At 47.7% G+C, this 17,172-nt stretch overlaps 1 protein-coding gene across 10 annotated transcripts in view; it reads left to right on the top strand.

The window, feature by feature from the left end:
- LOC146859221 (uncharacterized) overlaps positions 1-17,172 on the top strand; it is a 217,122-nt gene that overhangs the window by 89,812 nt on the left and 110,138 nt on the right. For 5 of the 10 annotated variants that reach the window (XM_085646952.1, XM_085646949.1, XM_085646947.1 and 2 more), the window contains 2 exons: positions 7,245-7,283; positions 10,445-10,483. In XM_085646952.1, coding sequence (XP_085503078.1) covers positions 7,245-7,283; positions 10,445-10,483 — 78 coding nt within the window. The remainder of the gene's footprint in view (positions 1-7,244; positions 7,284-10,444; positions 10,484-17,172) is intronic. The other 5 variants (XM_085646954.1, XM_085646953.1, XM_085646955.1 and 2 more) reach the window with 2 other exon arrangements.

Genomic DNA, 17,172 nt, shown 5'->3' with positions numbered 1-17,172 from the left:
ACAACCAGCACCGATGGATCTCCAACAGCGCCGACATTCGGGCAACCCTGATGGACGGCACTGCGTCAGTACCATCCGCCTGCCGGATGGCAGACGCGAGGGTGACACAGTGCCACAGGGATAGACTGACCTCATACGTTGCTGGAGTTGCATCATGGTTGTGACATGACTGCAGCAATGCGTGACTTTAGCACAGACAAATATGTCAAGATTCCTGATGTATCTGTCATTACTTGCGTCATGGAGCGCTGTCCAGTGAATACAGCGCATCCATGCTGTTGCAACAAGGGCGTAGTGAGAAGTGTTGCAACGCTGTCTTGTCGCAGCACTGAAACACTTTTCATTACTGGGGCCCAGGAATGCGCACTATCTCATTGATGATGCGCATTCCTGCACTGTAGTTTTGTCGCAGGGCAGCGCTGCAACATTGCTTGCAGCGCTGTCCTGCACCAAAAACCTGCTGAGATGTGGCTCCAAGTGTAATCCCCATTTTTAAGACCAGCTACTTTCTGGTCTTAAGTTACTGGCTCTAACTGCAGTCTGAGACAGTTTTTTTGGTCTTCAGAAGTTCAAGGATCCCCTTGTGAATATGGAGTGGTGTTGTTTGCGTGCGGTTTTGCACGGGAACGCCTCTCCTGCATATAATTATCAGTAACAGAAGTCTCGATCTAAAAAACAGACGCTTTTGCCTAAACACTGTTGCTAATGGCTGTTAGCGACAGCTTGAGAATAAGGCGAAAAAAATATTGCCGCTTTAGAAAAGTGCCTCTAACGCAGCGATATCGCCTTGAGAATATGCCCCTCGCTGTTTTACTTGGGAAAGTATAACCTGTACGACAAAAGAATCCCGACCTTGTTTTACTTTTTTACTGAATTACTGTACTTATAAGAAAGTAAATGCCAGGACCCTTCTCAGAAGGCCAATGCTGCTAGTACAACCTATTTCTTGAGCCAGCACCGCCAATGACGGTACCAACACAACAACTAACTATTACACTCTTACAGGTGATACAATTTAAATTATTTCAGGCCACACAAAGCTAAAAAAATAGTATGGACCGCTGGAATTATCAATTTTTTATTTATATTGAATTATTCAACACTGTTGATGTCCTCACTTCAAAATAAACAAACAGTGTCACCATGTGGTGAACTGTTATAAGTGTAGGTGTTGAGAATTAAGTGCCGGTGCTGAATACCAGCTCAAATTAAGCACTGCGTACAAAGAGAACTACAGTTCAGGCAGCAGGGATGCCTTCTCCCTGTCACTCAGGGCTAGTCACAGCCCAAAAAGCCACAATAAAACACAATACCCTCCTCACATCATCCATCGCCCAAGGACTGTCAACAGTGGGGAATGGAAAGTATGTGGTTTAGGGAGAACGGTGTGGTTCCATCCCTTAGCTCAAGTGGGAATGTCCCCGCTGTCATGTAGGGCTCCTTTTTACCAAAAAATTGCGATTTGGGAATCTGTCAAACTGTTTTATTAAAACATGCCGTGTTCCAACCTGGCACAGGCACTCTTGAAGTGACAGTTACTTTTTACAAGTAAAGAACATAGTGACTGTGTGCCTGTGGCTGTGGGGTACCCTCACTCTCCCCACTACCAAAGGGGCACTAACATTTCATCAATCAGTTGACTGTAGCTGACCCATGAAAATGCCATCCCTTCAGGCAAATGCACTGGGAAAATAAAGATAGTAATGGTTGTTACCACCTGATGGCTACTATTTCAAGGCACAACTGCACCAGCAAAATACACATCATTTACAAGCTCAAAAAAAGGTAGGAGGCTGGCTCTTGGATAAACATAAACTGCTATAAAAGTTATTACATTATAAAGTTCTAAGAGTTATTTTTTATAACCTTACTGCAATCAATGCCAACGATTACTAAACTCTAGTGTTGTTTTATCTTCCAAAAAGCCGTATGGGTTCATGTGCGAACTCCCACCCAATCAAGATGCGCAGTGGCAGCATCAATATTTGCCGAGCAAGCACGTGACTCATATCATCAGGGCCGGACTGCGAACCCAGAGCAGCCTTGCCAATTTTGACGGTCCTGCCCACCAGCTGCTTTTGTTTCTGGGGGCTGATATAGCAGCACTGCTGCTAAAACCGGCCCCAGTAACAACAAGCATTGGCCATGCCAATCGGTCTCGCCATATTTATGTATTTTGTGATTTTTTTTGTTTTATTAAAATATTATAGTAATAATACAGTATGTTAGACATTGTAACATGTTTCCATACCCCAAAAACAAAAAACAACGTAGAATAATTTTACTTAGCCACATACTATCCCTATGTAGCTGCTCTGTAACAATCATGCAGACGAAACCTAAATATATATAGCAAAGCCTTCCATCATTAGCCTTTAATTTGTAAACATTAAGGCTGGAGCTTAATTGACCCCCCTCACCCCAAGAAGTTATGGCTGTAAAAGCTTGCCCAACTTTCAATCCTCCCTTGTAATACATCTTTTGCTAAATATTAGCACGTAAATACAAAATTACATTGGGCCATACCCAAGACAATCAAACGGGACTATATAAAATATTTCATTTCGCCACTTTGTATCCCTATGTAGCTGCTCTGCAACAATTATGCAACTGAAAGCTACATTGAGATAGGCCCCTATTGTACCATGGAGCACTGCTTTTTACACCCTGCCCTTTATTTGTAATCCATTCAATGCCGGGGCTCACATAAAAACATATAAGAATAAAGCACATACTAGCTCTGTTGTGATGCTTTCAATAATGAGCCACCTAAAATCAACATAAAGATATCAGTAAAAGACGTCACTTGTGTTGGCAAAAGCTACATGTACTACTAAACTTTCTGTAATACATGATCGATATGCACCTAAGTAAACGGACATGGCAGCAAACTCAACAGTGTAAAGTGAAGCCAGACAGCAGACTAAAGAGAGGCCAGACAAAGTGTTTCTAATGAGTGCTCACTTTGCACCTAAGTAGACAGAGAGGGCAGAAAGACAAATAGGTTGAAGTGAATGTATAGAACACAACAAAAAGAAGGCAGACAAGATTGTTATCAACATAGCGGCCACATGACTTACTAATTCACAGTGGGCTGTTAGATGTTAGCCATACAACCCATAGGGAAGGCTTGCAACCGAAATAAAACAGTATCCTTAAAGGAAGTTATTTTTAGCTTGGGCAAGGCAAACAACTGCTGTTTTCCCTCTTAGTTTGTTGCTGAACAAAAACAATTTAAGCTTCAAAATTTCCTTTGCACTAAAATAAAAGTTGACTATTTCTGAACAGTACACTTCCTCACGTAACCACATACTATCCCTGTTTACCTGTTCTGCAACAAATATGTAACCAAAAGCAACATTTAAATATGACACAATTCCAACATGGAGCATAGCAATGAACACGGTACAGGCCTTAATTTGTAAAACATTAAATGCCGGAGCGCAGATGAAAACCTTTACAAATGATATTACGAGCACAAAAGATAGCAGAGCGGTAAATCCTCTGATGCAAAAAATATGTAAAAACATCTGACTTCGCCACTTTCAATCCCTGTGTTGCTGAATTGCTACAATCATGCACCTGAAACATAAACTTATATAATCGGTTATTGCAAAATGATGCACAGCCTTTTGCCACTAGCCCTTAATTTGTAAACATTAAATGCCGGGGTTTCTAATCAACTCCCCCCCCCCCACAAAAAAAAACGGGACACCTGCAAAAACAAGTCAAAATTATTTATATACCCCTTTGTAAAAACAACTTTACAATACATTAACATAAATACAAGCTAACACGTGGCATGCTGATACAATAAAAGCGGACGATATGAAAAATGTAACTTTGCCACACTATCCCTATTCAACTGTCTCAGCAAAAATTATGCAACTGAAGGTTGTATTAATATAGTCCGCTAATGTAACATAGAGCGCATGTTTTTATACACAGCCGTTTTTTTTTATAATACATAAAATCATGTGATTCACATGAAAACATAAAAAACAAATGCCCCTTACTATCACTGTTTTTATGTATTTAATAAATATGCAGCTCTAATCTACATTAAGATATCGGTAAACAACGACACTTGTGCTTGCAAAAGCTATATATAATATATAAAACTGTTTGTAATACACGCTTGATGTGCATCCGAGTAAACCCAAAATAAAAGTGTGAAGTTAAGGCAGACAGCAGACTAAAGAGAGGCCATACACCCAAGAAGACGCAGAAGGCAGCAAGACAAACAGGTGCTGATCACGATCCGGTCAAAAAATTGCCCGTCCGACTCGTACCCGGTCTTTTTACCGTACGAATCGTACAAGTGCCGTACAAACTGGCAATCACGATTCGCATGGTAAAAAGCCCATACGAGTCGCATTGGGAATGATTCCCCACACGTCCTCGGGTCGGAAAATGTGTCCGACACCTCCCCGGACGATTTACCGTACAAACGTGAAAAGTGAAGTCCGACCGCGCAATTACGATCCATCCTGTGCGTCCGATGTCACAACCGTATGGAAAAAACACCGTCCGCACCGAACTCCCAGAGCAACCATGGAGAAATGTGCCCGCATAGGCGCCGTACCCCCCCAGCCCCCGTGAGTACGGTGCGTACCCCCCCGTGTATGTACGGTGCGTACCCCCCCGTGTATGTACGGTGCATACCCCTCTGTGTATGTACGGTGCGTACCCCCCGTGTATGTACGGTGCGTACCCCCCCGTATGTACGGTGCATACCCCCCCGTGTATGTACAGTGCACCGTACTTACGCGGGGGGTACGCACCGTACATACACGGGGGGGGTACGCACCGTACATACACGGGGGGTTCGCACCATACATACACGGGGGGTACGCACCGTACATACACGGGGGGGGTTCGCACCGTACATACACGGGGGGTACGCACCGTACATACACGGGGGGGGTTCGCACCGTACATACACGGGGGTACGCACCGTACATACACGGGGGGTACGCACCGTACATACACGGGGGGTTCGCACCATACTCACGGGGGCTGGGGGGGGTCGGCGCGTACTCACGGGGGCTGGGGGGGGTCGGCGCGTACTCACGGGGGCTGGGGGGGTCGGCACGTACTCACGGGGGCTGGGGGGGGCGGGTACGGCACGTACTGGGCCCCCAATTCCACTCGCATCGCGGCGTACTTCGCTTTTGCGGCACTTTTCGGGTGCCGTAAAAATATTGCCGTCCGGAGCGCTGTCGGTTCGAATCGTACTTCCTGGTTCGTGAAACGCGGCCTGAGAGCGTCCCGACGTCACGTCGGCGCTTTCCCCGGATCACATTTGTATGTATCTTTTCGTCGGTCGGTGTTTTGTACGACTCGTACGGAAATGGTGTTTCCGTGCGAATCGTACTTGCATGTTTGTAAAGTTTTACAACCGGGTACGAGTCGGGCGGAAAAAAGCCTCCGTCCGACGTTTCGTACCCGGTTTTTGCCGGATCATAATTGGCACCATAGTGTGAAGTGACTGAAGCCAACAAACTAAAGAGAGACCGCACAAGATCCTTATCAATATTGCCTCCACATGATTTACTAATTCACTGTGGGCTGTCAATTACTAGCCATATAACCCAGTAATAAAAAAGACTTATAAAGAAACCCAAACAGAATTCTTAAAACCCGCAAGATGTTTATCGCGTGAGCAAGGCAACATCTGTTGTTTTCACTCTTAGATGTTAGAAAAAAAAAATGGCAACGCAAGTTTTAAATCCTCCTTTGCACTAACTTATTTAAATGTATTTGCAGTAAAACCACACATTACTTCCTACTATACACACCAAAAACAAAGCGGCCTATTTGTAAGCATTTAACACATCCAATCCTTCTTTGTTATAACATCATTTCTTTCTATACCCCCCTAACAAAAAGGCAACTATTTCTTAACATATATTTTCCCCAACAAACCCATATACTATCACTGGTTATCTGCTCTGCAACAACTATGCAACTAAAAGCTACATTTAAATACTACGTAATTACACCATGGAGCAAGGCCTAGCACACAGAGACCTTAATATGTAAAACATTAAATACCAAGGCTCACAATAACTGTAAAAAACACACATTACGAGCGCGAAAGGAAACAATCATTTAAATCACCCTTTGGAAAATGTAATTTTAAATCTCTTTGCATCAAAACCAAACATTACTTCGTACAATGAGTCCCACACAAACTGCCCTATTTGTAAGCATAAAACACCCCCACGTACTATACTTGTTTAGCTGCTCTGTAACAATTAGTCAACTAAAAGCTGAATGAACGTATGCAGACATTGCAACAGAAAGCCTTGCCTTTCACAACAATGCCTTCATTTGTACAACATCTGATGCCGAAGATCACTTAAAAAGTTTTTTAAAAAGTCGCATTAGCACCATAAAAATAATCAAAACAGTAAATCCTCCTTTGTTAACATTACGTTTTTATATCTCCCCCCCCCCCCCCCCCCCGTAAAAAAGCAGACTATTTGTGGACGTTCTACTTTTCTACGCACAAATGTACTATAAAAAAATCCCAAAATACGGCACAAAATCATTATACACATTGGGCGCACATGATTAAATAATTCCCAAACTATTAGGTATACACATTGTGTGCACACGACTTAATGATTACCAAAGTGTTTGTTATACACATTGTGTGCACATAACTTAAAAATTCTCTAAGTGTTTGTAATGCACGCATGCGCTGCCTAGCCGAGACCTAAAAACTGACCCCTCGCTGCAAAATCGTCCCTCACCCTTCCAGTCTCCCAGGGAAAAACCTGATGCCTGCTACGACCAGTCGGGCCCTGCATAATATAATATAACGTGTATTTGCAAAGAGAACGACTAATGAAATTCCTGTTACTGTCATACTTGGCTCTGTTATAGTATTGGCTAGAAGACTGCACAAGTGTGAAACAATGCACAATGTTGAAACAGAGAACCCTAAGGCATAAACTAAAGCCACTGCTTGCCAGCAGTGCACCCCTAAAACAAATATTAATGACTGCCCTCACTAATTGTCGAAGATGTGCGACAAAAATACCATAAGATACTCAGTCCTACAATGCGAGACGCCTACCACGGGCACCAGGGGTATGGGATAGAGGATTTCCCCTCCAAGCAGCAAATAGTGGGGTCTGACAAAGTATTGTTGCCTAGGGTGGTACTCCCCATTGCATTGCCCTGCTGATGAGCCCTCTATTTGTCTTTCTGACTCAATGTTATTTTCATTTTAGCTGGAATAACAAAGAGGGACGTGGTGAAAGCTGCTCCAGGTAAGGATTCCTTACAAGAAGCACTGGGATGGGTACATGACATCTGGGCGAGTTTGAGTAATTCATAAAAAGAGTGGCCACAAGTAAGACTTGACCTGCCCTGAAGCATTGAATCAAGAATGTCTACCCTCAGTGAACACCAGTATGGCACCCGGGAATGTAAGGCCAGAAGTTGGCTGGTAGAGGACTGAGCCGCGCTGTCAAAGGCTTTATGCAATCGAGCATATTCAATTAAAATCCCTTCCCTGCCTCGCTGCCAACCAGTGAAGATCTTTGTGCACATGTGAATTATTATCATTTTTCTGAAGATAATAAATAAGACTGACTTCTGTGCTCTCTAAATGTTAGTTATGGAAAATCCAGCAGGCCTATGTGCAGACCTCTTTAGTAGTACAGTCTAGATTTTTAGAGACATATTGACAGATGTATCAACCATTTTTTCTGTCGGAAACAATGATTAGAAGTTTTCGACAGCAAAATTGATGGGCCTTATTTACCATACTTTGACGGAGGGCAGTGCAGCAAGCCTTCTTGCTGCGCTGCCCTGTGTCTAAATAAAAGGGCAGAAATGCGCTGTATCTACAAGATACAGTGCATTCCTGTCCTTATCCCATGCGCTGGCACACAAACAGCAGCCGTGCGCCAACACAGACACCTTTACGCCATGGTGCACGGGGGCCTGCATTGCAGGGATGATTGTTGTTGTGCAAGAAGGGACACATTCCTGCACAAAAACAATCATTAATGTGGAAGAGGTGTGGCGCAGCGGCCAGGAAGCCTGACTCCAGACCACAGGGTTCATGGTTCAATCCCTGGCGCCAGGCTAGCCCAGCACCATGTGACTCTGGACAATAGCTTGCTAAATCTTCCCTACGGCCCCCAGCGCAGGGAATCCTCTCCAGAGGTAGCTGTGCGCTTTACAAATGTTGGCATTTACATTAGTTTTGCTCCTACTACATGTGCTTTAGAATGCTGCATGCAATGGAAATAGCAAAAAAAAACAGGAGAAATTAAAGTATTTCATCTCATTCTGCCACCCCTACACCGCCACTGGAGAGGCGTAGGACTCTGACACATCACCTGTTTTACGACACTTTGTAAATTTGGGAAAGGGTCAGGTTCCATTGATGTTGAGTGGAACACGCACAGCAACATCCATGGCGCACCCCTTTCATGCTGAATAATGTGTGTAAGGGGCCCACATTACAGTGCCATGAAAAGTTAGGCCTTTATCTTTACGTAGCCTTGTAAATAAGGTCAGGCACGCTGTGCCACCGGTGCATCCAAAAAAAGTGGTGCACGGGCCACGCGATGGACTTGTATATGAGGCCCTAGGTTTTTAAATGTTTAATTGCTTTTTGGGAATAAGGACTCTTTTATTGACTTTTAAATTGGGACTTCAAATCGATACCTATTTGATGTTGGAAGAGGTGTGTTCTAGGCACCTCTTCAACATGCCAATTCAGTATGAAATGTATAAATGTTTGGAAGCAAAATCCATTCTCATACATTAAAAAGGTAATGTCTCTTGAGTTGGAGTGGTAACCCATTTGCAAAAGGGAAGAAGTCCCACCAGAAGCCCTTTACTTTTGTGCATTCATAAAATTGTTAGGGAATAGACATTTGTCCAGTAAACCGAAAAGGTACACTTTGTTTTGGGAAATGCAGCATTAAGGAAAGCAGGATGGATTTTAAAAGAAAAAGAAAGGTTAATTGAATAGCAATCACAGCCTGGTGATCTGCTGCCCCTAGCTTACCATAATTTACATGGCCGCCTTCATTCAGTGTATGCCTTTTCAGCCTACCTCATTAGTATTCATCACAGGTCAATTCATAGAAATTCTTTAAAGGTCTCAAAATTACTTTTTTTTCAAATTGAAACTAGTTCTTTGTCAGAGGTAAATAGTACATCTGGCCCATAAATACATGAATGAGAATCCAAAGCAGTTTAATTTCCATAGTCCACGCTGATGTTAGTCCTAATGACCACCTATAAAATGCACTACATCCTGATGACTTGCTCCTGTTATTTCAAACAGGCCCCAAGTCTAGTGCATCATAGGTGCTTTGTACCCATGCCACCCAGACACCCCGTTGAAAGTCCTCCTCACCTCAACAAGTGACCCTTATACTAAGGTAACTGAGACCACCTGGACACACTGAACCACTAGCTCAGGCCAAACATAGCTTTGTCTAGCCAGCAGCACACTAATTCCCCACCTACTCCTCTCCAGTCCCTCCTTTCTTCTTCTCTCCCTTCGTGATGCATGTAAATTACATTACTTATTGTTTCACCACAGGCCAGTGGATGTAGGTGGTGTTTGTTTTGTAACACTCTCTTTCATATAAAAAATAAAAACAGATCTATAACCTAAAAGTTATTACATTATAAAGTTATAAGAGTTATTTTTTATAACCTTTTGGCAACCAATACCAACAATTACAATACTCCAGTGATGTTCTAACTTTAAAAAAGCCTTTATAGGTTGTATTTATTGCATTTAAAAAAGAAATCCAATGCCAATAATATTAAGGGTTTCACCAAAATGGACCGTGTTTTTTTAAAGTTGTAAGATTTTTTGAAGTTTGTTAACATTCATTCTTTACTTGTTCAAGAGCGTGTTGTGCTTACAACTAGAAAAATCATGTGTAGATCTGGCTAATAACAATATCATGTGCGCGCCGCCAACCAATCAAGATCCGCAGTGCAATATGTGCCGAGCAAGCATGCACCTCATAGCATAAAGAACATTTGTAAAACGCATGACTAATGAAATTCCTGTTATTGTTATTCTTGCCTTTGTTATGTAGTATTGGCTAGAAGACTGATAGAAACAAGGCACAAAGTTGACACAGAGAGCCCTACGGCATAAACTAGAGCCGCTACCTGCCAGCACCCCAAGACAAACATTAATGACTGTGCCCTCACTAGTTGTTCAAGATGTGCTAGATAGTGTGACGAAAATACCATAAGATCCTCAGTCCTGCACTGTGAGACGTCTACCACGGGCACCAGGGGTATGGGATAGAGGATTTCCCCTCCAAGCAGAAAATAGTTGGGTCTGACAAAGTATTGTTGCCTAGGGTGGTACTCCCCATTGCGTTGCCCGGCTGATGAGCCCTCCATTTGTTTTTCTGACTCAATGTTATTTTCATTTTAGCAGGTATAAAAGCGAGAGACTTGTTGAAAGCTGCTCCAGGTAAGGATTCCTCACAAGAAGCACTAGGATGGGTACATGACATCTTGGCGAGTTTGAGTAATTCATGAAAAGAGTGGCAATAAGTCAGACTTGACCTGCCCTGAATCATTGAATCAAGAATGTCTACCCTCAGTAAACACCAGTATGGCGCCTGGGAATGTAAGGCCAGATGTTGGCTGATAGAGCCAGGCTGTCAAAGGCTTTATGCAATCGAGCAAACTCGCTTAAGATCCCTTCCCTGCCTCATTGCCAACTGTTAGAGTCGGGGATCTCTGGTTGGCGCAAGGTTGCCCTCGTGTCAAGCAGGAACCCTCTCCTCTACGTCAGGGCGCAGGATAACCCCTCGCGAATGACCCTTGCTCACCCTCTAGGTGCGTGGCGTGAGCAGCCAAGGCGATTCCTCAGGCGTTGGTGGTTAAGCACTTACAATCGTACACACAGTAAATACATCAATCCCCCCAGAAACGGACACCAGACTTGGATATATATATAAATACGATTCTTTATGTAAAAATAAGGTATATATATCTCAGCAGACTTATCACAAGACCAATAACGTTTTCGCTATGCCACCAGGTTGTAAAGCGGGCAAATGTTCGTTGTTCGCAGTTTCAAATGGATACTTGGTAGTTCTCTTGCAAATGTTACTTGTGGTTCCAGTACTCACAGAGATCGGCTCCTGCGAACGGGGAAATAAGGCGTTGCGGGCCCCGAGCCCGATACTGGAACTTCTTTCGTGATGTGGAGAGTCGGCACAGGTCGGTGCGACTCTCAGCTTGGGAAGTGTTCTTGGGTCCTCAATCAGCAGGTGTGGGCACGTAGGCAGGCGCGGCCAGCGACCCTTTAGCACGGCGGTGCAGGAGGGTCTCCACAGCGGGGGCGGCGCGGCCTGAGATGTCCGGGGATAGCGCAGTGGGGTCGCAGGGCACGGTCAGTGCAGCTGGATGACCCGGCGTAGATCACAGTCGTCAGACGGCTTCCGGCGGGAGGGGTGATAGCGCGGTCAGCGCGCTCCAGTAGCAGGCGGTGACACGGATGCAGGCGGCCTGGCCCAGGGACAGAGAGCGGCTCGGGACGGAGCGGGGCTCTCACGGGTTTGCGGCAGGCGAGCTTCTGAGTGTCACGGCCCTAGGAGGGGCGATGAGGGGCGCAGTCTCTTTTCCAGCGGGATGCCCACACGGCTCGAATTGGAGGATGAGCAAGAAGCACAGAGAACCCACTGTTCCTGGGGTTCAGTTCAGGGGGCAAGCTCAGATCAAGCCCTTGGAGAATGTTCAAGCACAAAGTAGCAAAGTCTTTTCAGTAAGTCTCTTCCTCTCCTTTCTCAGCAAGGCAAGCAGCAGGCCAGCTCCTCCGGCGTCTTCTTCTCCTTCTAGTCGGGCAGAGGTTCTTTGTGGTAAACAGGATTCTGATTTCTTAGGAGCCAGGCTCCTACTTTTATACCATGATTCTTTTGTTCTTTAGCGCCAGGGGGCCTAGGCCTGGCTCAGTCCAGTTCTGGAGCACTTTGTTATGGTGACTCTGCTCTTTCCTTTCAGCAGCAGGGCAGAGACATCAGCCGCCCCACAGGGGGTGGCGCCGGCTTTGTGGTGGCAGAGCACAGGTCTATTCAAGAGTCAAGGTGTACTCCTCCCACCCATCCAGGTGTCACCTCTCTACCCACCACCTGGCAGCCAACCTGTCTCTGGGGATTCCCCAACCCTGCTCCTTACTGTTGCCAGGCAGAACACATACACACAGCAGAGGCGGACTGAGATGGTCAGGTCAGTAAATACTAACTTTCTAAAAGTAGTATTTACAAACCCAGGATATTAAAATAGACTTGACTACAAGAAGTATTTTATCATCCTGAGTTCAGGCATACTAAACTTGACACTTCTACCATGCTCTCTGACTCCACTGGGGTCACAGCGTTGGCGTGATCCCGGCAGCCCATTCTGGCCTATGGAGAGCAGGTAGCCTTCAATAGTGAAGGACGGAAAGGGCTGTAATTCACTACTAAGACATGCCACACACACCAGGGCATGTCTTACCTTATGCCTACAATGCACCCTGCCCTTGGGCCTACTAGAGGGGTGGCTAATATGTAGGTAAGGGAAGGTTTAGGGACTGGCAAGTGGGGGCACTTGCGCAGTCAGCGCGACGGTCCCGGACCGCGCACAGGGTCTGCGGTGGCAGACCCTAGACACATTTTACAAGGCCGCTTCTGTGGGTGGCGCAACCAGCGCTGCAAGCCCACCAGCGGCATTGGCATTCACGAGCCCTGGCACCCCTGGTGCACTTTACTGGGGACTGACAGTGAATCCAATAAACCAATCATGAACATCAATTACAGGTACACTTTACTTAGGGAGCACTTGCACTGCGGCACGGATTAGCCGTGGCGCAGTGCCCTGAGCGGACAACACCAGCAAAACAGTCGAGGCACACCATCAAAAAAGTGGGAGGGAAACTCACGCCAAGGTGCCAGGTCTAACACGTGTCCCCTCCAGCTGAAATGTGGGGAGAACTACCCTTGCCCAGGGGGTTCCTCGTCACTAAGGCGGAAATACCTGGACAGACCGTCGGCGTTGGCGTGATCGGTACCAGGACGGTGTTCCACCGTAAAGTCCATACCCTGTAGGGGGATGGACCACCTCAACAGCTTCGGGTTTTCACCCCTCATTTGCATCAACCATCTGAGGGGCCTGTGGTCCGTCTGAACCCGGAAGTGAGACCCAAACAAGTAGGGTCTTAGCTTCTTCAGCGCCCAGACCACAGCAAATGCTTCTCGCTCAATTGCACTCCACCTACTTTCCCGTGGAAGTAACCTCCTACTGATGAAGGCTACGGGTTGGTCCCAGCCCTCCTCAGTCATCTGTGAGAGAACAGCCCCTACACCATGCTCTGAAGCGTCTGTCTGTACTAGGAATTCCTTGGAGAAGTCAGGGGCCAAGAGCACGGGCGCCGTGCACATGGCCGTCTTCAGGGTGTCGAAAGCTTTCTGACAGGTGTCAGTCCAAATCACGTTCCTGGGCTGCTTCTTCGAAGTCAGCTCTGTCAAGGGGGCAACGATCGTTCCATAGCCCTTGACAAACCTCCTGTAGTACCCATTGAGCCCCAGGAAGGCCCTCACTGCGGTCTGCGTCTTGGGGGGTTCCCAAGCCAGGATGGTTTCAATTTTGGGTTGCAAGGGTGCCACCTTGCCACTCCCCACTTGGTGTCCCAAGTACACCACGGAACCCTGCCCGATCTGGCACTTGCTGGCCTTGATCGTGAGGCCTGCTCGGCGCAGAGCCATCAACACTTCCCAGAGGTGGCGCAGGTGTTCAGGCCAGGTGGCACTGAACACTGCGATGTCATCCAGGTAGGCGGCACTGAACGCATCCAGCCCAACCAGTACCTGGTTGACCAACCTCTGAAAGGTGGCAGGGGCATTCTTCATCCCAAATGGCATGACTCGGAACTGGAAGTGCCCATCTGGTGTAGAGAATGCTGACCTCTCTTTGGCCCCATCGGTCAAGGCGATCTGCCAGTACCCAGACGTTAGATCAAACGTACTGAGGAACCGGGCAGCCCCCAGCCGATCAATGAGCTCATCAGCTCTGGGGATGGGGTGCGCGTCAGTCTTCGTTACTGAATTGAGTCCTCTGTAGTCCACACAGAACCGGAGTTCAGGTGTGGCTCCCGGCGCAGCAGCTTTGGGGACCAAGACCACGGGGCTGGACCAAGGACTGCTGGAGGACTCAACCACCCCTAGCGCAAGCATTTTGGAGACCTCCTCCTTGATGCAAGCTCTGACCCTGTCAGTTACCCTGTAAGCCTTGTGCTTCACAGGTAAGCTGTCTCCTGTGTCCACATCATGGACGCACCAATCTGTGAAACCAGGAACCAGGGAGAATCTATCGGGAAACTGCCCCAGCAGGTGGCGGCAATCTTCCTGTTGTTCGGGCGTCAGGGTGGGTGAGAGGTTAACTCCATCCACTGACCCATCTTTCTCAGAGGCTACCAAGAGGTCAGGAAGAGGCTCGGTCTCCTCTTCCATTCCATCATCAGTGGCCAGCAGCATGCCCACTTCGGTCCTCTCTAAGTGGGGCTTAAGGCGGTTAACATGTAGGACCCTCAAAGGGTTCCTGGGAGTCTGCATGTCCACCAAGTAGGTGATAGGACTTTTGCGCTCCACAACCTCAAATGGACCTGTCCACTTATCCTGAAGTGCACAAGGCTCCACTGGGGCCAAGACCCACACCTTTTGTCTAGGTTGAAGCTCTACCAGAGTGGCATTCCGGTCGTACCACCGCTTCATCTCCTCCTGGCTGGCTTCCAGATTTGCCTCAGCAAGTTGCCTGAAACGCCGAGTCTGGTTTCGGAAGGCCAGCATGTAACTATATACATTCTGGGGAGGTTTCCTGGGAGATTGCTCCCAGCCTTCCTTTACCAAACTCAGAGGTCCTCTTACCGGGTGACCATACAGAAGCTCAAAGGGGCTGAATCCTAGAGACTTCTGTGGCACCTCTCGGTAAGCGAAGAGCAGGCATGGCAAGAGGACGTCCCACTTACGCCTCATTGGACCGTCCAGGCCCATGATCATGCCTTTGAGGGTTCGGTTGAATCTCTCAACCAACCCATTTCCTTGGGGGTGGTAAGGAGTGGTGAACTTGTAAGTTACCCCACACTCCTTCCACAGGGATTTCATATATGTGGATATGAAATTGGTCCCCCTGTCGCTCACCACCTCTAGAGGGAATCCCACTCGGGAGAAAATTCCCATCAGTGCCCGTCCCACCACGGGGGCCGTCACTGTCCTCAGAGGGATGGCTTCAGGGTACCGGGTGGCATGGTCCACCAAGACCAGGATGAACCTGTTGCCCAGGGCTGTCTTGGGATCCAGAGGCCCCACAATATCAATACCCACTCGTTGGAATGGCGTACCGACCACAGGGAAAGGTTGCAGAGGAGCCTTGTGCTTCCCTCCGCTCTTACCACTTGCCTGGCAAGTCTGACAGGTTCTGCAGTAGGAATCGGAATTCTTATGCATTTGGGGCCAGTAAAAGTGGGTGACAAGCCTGTCATAGGTCTTGTCCATCCCCAAATGTCCTGCTAACGGCACATCGTGAGCCAGCCCCAGTAGGAAGGTTCTGAACTTCTGGGGTACCACCAGCACACGGGCTGACCCAGGTTCAGCAGCCTTAGGCTCGGAATACAGGAGGTCACTCTCCCAGTACACGTAGTGTGTTTTGGCCTGAACACCATTGGCCTGGTCTGCAGCCTGTTGCCGCATACCCACGAGAGAAGGGCATTCTTTCTGCTCCCTGCAGAATTCCTCCCTGGAGGGACCTCCTTCTTGCTGCCCATGGGTCAGCTCAGGCAGATCTCCCAGTTCGGCAATCTGTTCCCCGGTAGGCTCCAGAGTATCCCCCTCAGGGTCTACTTCCTCCTGGGCCGTGGGAACTTCGGGGGCCGGTTTCCCGCGCCTCCTGCGCCTTCTCCCTAAGGCCGGTTCCTGGACCTCTCCCTCAGGCTCCAGGACCCTCTCAACACCCCTACTGGCTGCCATGGACCGGGTGGTCACGCACGCCCAGTCGGGTAGACCCACCATCCTTAGATGCGTGGTCTTCTCCACCTTTTCCCAAGGGGAACTCTCCAGGTCGTTCCCTAGCAGACAGTCTACAGGCATGTCAGTTCTCACAGCGACTTGTAGAGTACCAGAGACCTCCCCCCACTCAAAGGGAACTTGAGCCATTGGACAACGACTCTCTACGTTGTCAGCATTGACAACCCTACAGTAGGCATTGGGTACAATTTGCTCTTGAGACACCAGGTGTTGCCTCACCGAGGTCACGCTGGCTCCTGTATCTCTAAGAGCCTCAACCTTCTTTCCATTGATGGTCACCACTTGCCCATATTTCTTAGTGTTAGAGGGCAGGTAGGTTACAGGGACCATCTCACTGTCTCCTAGCGAGACTAGGGTCATCTGCCCGGGACCCCCACCCTCCTGGACTGCTACCTCCTCCCCAAAGTTAACACTAGCTACTTGCCGGGGTGGAGCACCAGTGGGTGCGGTCTTACCAAACAGGCGACACTTAGGATCAGAGGCAATGTGACCCGGGTCACCACACCTATAACAATTGAAGGGCCCCTTTGGAACAGGTCTACCTGTCGGGGCCCCGTTCTGCTGCGGGGGTGGGGGAGGCTGAGAACCCTTCTGCTGGTTCCCTTGGGAATTACTTTGGGGGCCTTTTTGGAACCCCTTCTGTTTACCCTTGTCCCCCCACTCTTCTGCTGGGGACCCTGCCCACCTTTGGCGGAGTCTCCCACTTGACCCTTGTGGACCCTGGTGCTGAGCCAGCGGTCCGCCTCCTCAGCAAGCTTCCTCGGGTTGGACAGCTTGCTATCAATCAGGTGCTGGCGTAGCTCAGGAAAACATTGACTGGACAAGTGCTCCCATGCAATTAAATCAAGTAGCCCTTGATAATCACTCACTTTGCTACCCTTCACCCAACCATCCAGCGCTCTGCAGAAAAAGGTCACATATTCCACATACGTACTCTCAGGGATCTTCTTGGTCTCCCTGAACCTCTGTCTATATAGCTCAGGAGTTAACCCATACCTGGTCATTAAAGCTTCCTTCATATGGGGGTATGAGGTCTGGACTTCTAAGGGCAAATCTAACAGTGTGTCCCGCCCTTCCGCAAGGAACCTTCCCCACA

This window comes from Triturus cristatus, chromosome 3_2 (genome assembly GCF_964204655.1).
Source record: "Triturus cristatus chromosome 3_2, aTriCri1.1, whole genome shotgun sequence".
Lineage (NCBI taxonomy): Eukaryota > Metazoa > Chordata > Amphibia > Caudata > Salamandridae > Triturus > Triturus cristatus.
Note: the sequence above shows the minus strand (reverse complement) of the source record. Positions and strands in the feature narration are given on the sequence as shown.